The sequence below is a fragment of the Gavialis gangeticus genome, unplaced genomic scaffold (genome assembly GCF_001723915.1).
Source record: "Gavialis gangeticus isolate Ggan-Ray unplaced genomic scaffold, GavGan_comp1, whole genome shotgun sequence".
NCBI classification, from domain to species: domain Eukaryota; kingdom Metazoa; phylum Chordata; order Crocodylia; family Gavialidae; genus Gavialis; species Gavialis gangeticus.
Window position 1 is genome coordinate 49,303,540 of NW_017729022.1, and position 5,350 is coordinate 49,308,889.

General features: G+C 54.2%; 1 protein-coding gene and 1 long non-coding RNA gene across 2 annotated transcripts in view; one reads left to right on the forward strand and one right to left on the reverse strand.

The window, feature by feature from the left end:
* Nucleotides 1-181, reverse strand: part of UBE2N (ubiquitin conjugating enzyme E2 N) — a 52,279-nt gene extending 52,098 nt beyond the window's left edge. Inside the window, exon 1 of the mRNA XM_019514865.1 lies at nucleotides 84-181. Within this exon, the coding sequence (XP_019370410.1) occupies nucleotides 84-113 (30 nt within the window). The 5' untranslated portion in view covers nucleotides 114-181. The remainder of the gene's footprint in view (nucleotides 1-83) is intronic.
* On the forward strand, nucleotides 130-1,667 carry LOC109295803. The gene is made up of 2 exons (XR_002096843.1): nucleotides 130-201; nucleotides 1,356-1,667. It is a non-coding gene; the product is annotated as an uncharacterized LOC109295803 (long non-coding RNA).
* The last annotated feature ends 3,683 nt before the right edge of the window (nucleotides 1,668-5,350 follow it).

A 5,350-nucleotide genomic window follows, 5' to 3' on the forward strand; every position in this document is an offset into this window, starting at 1 on the left:
CCAGGCACCGGAAGCCGCGCGCGGGCCAAGTTGGGGGCGGGAGCCGGGGGCGGGGGCGGGGGCCGAGCCGGGGCCGCGGGTACCTTGATGATCCTGCGGGGCAGGCCGGCCATCTTGTCTGATCGGGATTCAGGCGCCGCTGGGTCTCAGCTCCGCTCGGGGGCTCGCGCACAACCGGAATTCGCCCGCGACCCGCTTCCGGTAACGTCACCGCCCCCTCACCCACCCCCCGCGCAGCACGCCGGGCAATGTAGTGCGGAAAGGAGGTGTAATATGGCGGGGCGGGGCCCGCGGCCTCGGACTTAAAGGCTGTGACGTGCAGCTGGGGGGACTGGGAGGAGGAACGTGGAGAGCCACGTGCACTACTGTCAGGCTCGCGCTGCCCTTGCGGTACAGTCACGGTGACGCGTGGGAAGGGGCGTGGCCCCGGGGAGGGGGGTCCTCGCGCCGCTGGCGCAGCCAATAAGCGTAGAGCTGAGGGGGGGCGAGAGCGTGAGCCTGCTGCCGCCGCCGCTGCCAACGCCCTTCGTGAGCTGGAGAGATGGGGCCTGGTCTCCGCCGCCACCCCGGAAGCGCTGAGCCGGGGCCTTCGGCCCCTTTGTTTCAGCAGGGCACCCCGGGTGCTGGGCGGTGTTGAGCACTGCCTGAGCTTCCTTATCCCCATTTCGCAGACGGGGCGCGGAGGCCGGGGCGCCATCTGCCGCCCACACAAGAAGAGAAAGGCATGTGGGTCCCGCTGCCCCAGTACTGTGGACTCCTGCTGCTCCCGCCCGTGCTTGTCTTTAGAGAAGTGGCTAGCTGTGGTAGTCTAAAGTCAGCTATAAGGTGCCTTTATACATGAATTAAAGAAGATACGCATATAAACAGCAAGCAAGAACCCAAGTTCACTCCATCCGATGCCGGCTGGAAGGGCTTAGTCAGGGACCGCCCTGCTTGAGCAAGGAGCTGGACCAGATCAGGGTTTCTCAGCCTCTTCCAGGCTAAGACACATTTACATGAATAAAATGTCTCCCTTGCATTCCCTATCACACTATTTATGATCTCACTGTAGCCCATTGCCAAAGAAAATTCAGCGACACCCCTGTTCATTTGTGATGGCATGCCATTGTGTCGCGGCCACCAGTTGGGAAACACTGGACTAGGTGATCTCTTGAGGTCCTTTCCAGCTCTACTTTCCCATGAAGGGTTGGACAAGGGCAGCAGCATTTCTAGTCGGGTAGCTGCTGAGTGAGGCACTTGGCTGTGGCTCATTAGAATCCACCTGTTTCCTTCTCAACCCGGCAGGTGTTAACAACCCACTCTCCTTTTTAATGATCTTAATGTTCAGCTACTGTAAGCTATTCTTTCTGTTGCAGTTCTGCTTTGAGCTCTCCTGCTAACCCTGCTCCTGTTTTACAGTCCTCCACAGTCTGTGTAACTCTGACTACAGACATTAGTTCAGCCCTGCATGGGAGGCACTGCCAAGAGGCTCAACAGCAGTGGCCTTAGAGTTGTTGGGGCCCTGGGCAAGAGAGTCATTTGGGGCCCCTTAGAGGTATGTACTCAGGTAAATATTAACCCACCACAGTTGTCTTGTGGATCTTGTTAATGTTTTGGGGAGAATTAGATTAGTAGTTGAGTGTTTAAAATGCAAGTAGAGCCACTTCCTTGCAAAAACTCCCCCCCACAAAAAAATAATTGGCCCCCCTAAAGTGTGGGGGCCTGAGCGGTTGCCCAGTCTGCCCTCCCCTAAGGTTACTACTGGGTTCAAGAAGGTGAGATTTTGTTGGATGAATCTGAAAAAAATCTAATAACTACGGGACCTTGATTACATACTGAAGATGCAGGCAAAGTGGTGCATTTAAGCCATCATCACTTAAAAAGAAACCTATTTTGCCTCCCTGTAAGGTAATGTTATATGTGTTCCTATTAGGGGTGCACCAATAAAATTTTTTTTGACTGATACTGATGGCCAATTTATTAACCAGCCATATTGGCCGATACCCATCTGATTGCCGATATGCAGCCTGCGGGGGGAAGCTTGTGCAGGGGAATGAGCATGGGGGAGGGAAGGGGCTTGAGAGCAGGGGGGAAGATCAGGGCCCCCACAGTGAGGGATAGAGTAGGGCTGGGGCTCATCCAGGGGGTGGGGAAGTAGCTTCTGCCACTGTGTGCGCCCTAGGAGGGGCATGTGCCCCCAGATTTGTGTCCAGGGCAAGGGTGGGCTTCCTGCTGTAGGCTCAGAGCTGGGGTATGTGCCAGCCTCTTCCTGGCAGGGGGGCTGGGCCAGGGTTGCGCTTGGGGTGGGTGGGGGCAGGGTAGGCAGCTACAGCAAATTTTGGGGTGGCTGTAGTCCCCACTCCCAGCGCTGCTGCCCATCCTGCCCCCGCCAGCACCAAGCACTTCCCAGCAGGGGCACTAGGCTGGGGCTGAGACTAGCGCAGCCCCCAGCCCCAAGCAGGCAGCCTCCCCTCTAACCCCACACAAATCTGGGGGGCACATGCCTCCCCTGGGGGTATACGCACTGGCGGGAGCTCCCCCCTCCCCAAATTAGCCCCCATGGCTCCATCCCATGCCTTGCCCTTCCCCAGCCCCACTCCTTACCTCAGTGAGGGAGTGTCAGTGCCTTCCCCCACTCCCCTTCTCCCCAACAGACTTACTGACCAGATACTGCTCTCCATACTGCCAGGCTGCACTTCTGCCACATGCATACTGTGGCTGCACACATGCATGGGGGGCATTTATCAATAACATTATCAGCCAAAAAAAGGCCAATTGCCGATAATGTCAATTTTCCTTTTATCGGTGCTGATACAATATGGACCGGTATATCAGTGCACCTCTAATTCCTATTGGAGTTATGCAGCTCTGACTTCAAGTAGCATGTCTACCTGGATTGCTTGTTGCTATCCCTTTGCTTTATCTGTGCTGGGTTAGGGTGTTATGCCTTGTGTTGTGTTGGGGTTTATGGAGTTTTACTAAGATGTTAGATCATAGATTCATATTGGATGGTTTGGATAGGGATGATCTTGCCTCAGGCAGAGGTTTAGACTATATCAGTGGTTCCCAATCTGATACGTGAACCACCAGTGGTACACGGACAACCGGTCAGTGGTACACATTTAACAGATGTATTATAATTGCTTTATATGACAAAAATTTGCTGGTGGTACTTAAGGTGGTACGCAGTCTGTCAGAGTTTGGAAACCATTGGGCTGGATGACCTGTGGGGTACAGACAGAAGTGCAGCTCCCAGCTGTAACTCAGAATGCTTTCTGCAAAGTTCAGTGTTGGGTTCAGGGGGAGGGAAATCTAGCTGTGGGCTGGGAGCCTGCAGCCAGGTTCCCATAGCAATGGCCACAGCTCTCTGCCAGTGCTCCCACTTTTCAGAATAGGAGGGGGGAAAAGGCAATGGGGGGAGCTCTTTCTTGGGGCTCCCTAGCTGGTTTGAAGGATGGGATGGGTGAAATGGAGTCCCCCCACCACCTCGGAGTTCCAGTGCACCTGCTCCATTCTCCAGGGAGGGCCAAAAAAACCCCAGACTGAACTGCCTCAGCTCCCTTTTTCCCCCCCTCCCATTCTGAAAACAGCAACAGGCTGGGTGCTCACAGACACAAGTTACAGAACACACTACATTTTGAAATGTCTTCATCTGATGCCTCATGCAATGAGGGGGTCAGATTTTCACGAGAGCAGCCACTTTTGAAGCTATCTGCAGCTGCATGAACGATGCATGTCCCCGGAGGCTGGGGCTGACACGGCGACTGCCCACAGGCGGCAGGGGCATGGTGGTGGTGAGTGGGGAGCTCCTGCAGGTGGCCACAGCGGTGTTGTGAGTCGGAGTGAGGGTGGCAAGCACCAACCAGTGGTCAGTGACCACCTGCAGACGCTGCCAGCAGCATTGGCGATGGCCAGCAGCGATCAGTGACCACCCGCAGACAATGTTCCCCCTTTTGGTGCAGCATGGAATACTTACCAAAGGAGTGAGGAGCTTACCTCACCCAGGGCAGGCAGTCGGGTCTGGGGGCTGTGGAGCTTGGGTGGGCTCCGCCACCTCTAGGGAACTGCTCCACTCCCCCACATCACCTCAAGGAGCTAGGAGGCACATGGCATTGGGGCTGAGGAGTGGAGCAGTTCCCTGTAGCCAGCAGAACCCATGGAGCAGTTCCCCAGAGCTGGTGGAGCCTCACTTGGGGCAGGCAGCAGCTCCTCCCCAAAGTGAGGCAAGACGGATGGAGGCTGGGCCCAGTGGCTGGCGCGGGTTCCACAGGCTCCGCTGGCTCCGGGGAAGTGCTCCACTCCCCAGGCCTAACAGCATGTGCCTCCTCCCTCCCCAAGGCAATGCAGGGGAGCAGAGCAGTTCCCCAGAGCTGGCTGAGCCCGTGCCAGGCCCCCACCTCCACCTCGCCTCAGGGAGGAGCTTACCTTCAGTAAGTGTCCCATGCCGCAGCCCAGCTCCTGCTGCACAGCCAGACTTTTACTCGTGCGCAGCCGCACATGTGCGCACCATAGAGGGAACCTTGCCCACAGCTGCTCCCTTTCCATGATTCAGTGACTAGGGGAGCAATGTGTTTGGATGATTTTTTGCCTGTGGTTTTTTTTTTTTAATATGTAAGATGTGATAGAGCAAATTTATATTAATCTGAATAATGTAGCTGTAGGCCACTAGCTTATTTGTAACGCTTTTAGTTTCATTTTGTAACATGATAAAAGTATGCATTTGTTACACCCAAGATGTCTCTGGGGGCTTTTATGTTATCCACAGATGTACAAGAGAAGCCAAAGCAAGTTCCTTCAAACTAAACAGCAGTTTTATTGGGATGTTATCCATCAGGCAGTATTAACAAGAGCAGCTCAAAACAACAGAGAATACACAAACATACAACCTGGTGGCAAGGTCTCAGGGCCCTCAGAATCTGTCCTCAGCGTTTGAGGCAAGTTCCAGACTCCCATACCTCTGCCTTTCTGTATGGGATTTTATACAGTTTGGGTTCAGATTTCTCTATTCCTGCCCATAAGCAGCTCTTGGTTAATTCAGTAGAAAGTAGGGAAACTGAGTCTGTGCCCTTGACCATTGTTCTTTCCTAGGGTATCTTATTAGCATTGGATGTGAACAGTGGTCTGTGTGCATCTCCACTCCCTTGAAACAGTCCCTCACAATCCCCTTCTCGCACATACTAATCATTGTGATTTAGGCTGAACTGCTTCTAGACCAAAGTATCTGGGAGGAGGAATGTAGTGATACACCCAGCACAGCAAAACGTGGTGAGGAATGTTTAGGATTCCCCAGCACATTGTGTTTATATGTGATGATGCACCAGATCATCTCAACCCCCTTTTCAAAATCTTAGACCTGCCAGTGTGGAAAGGG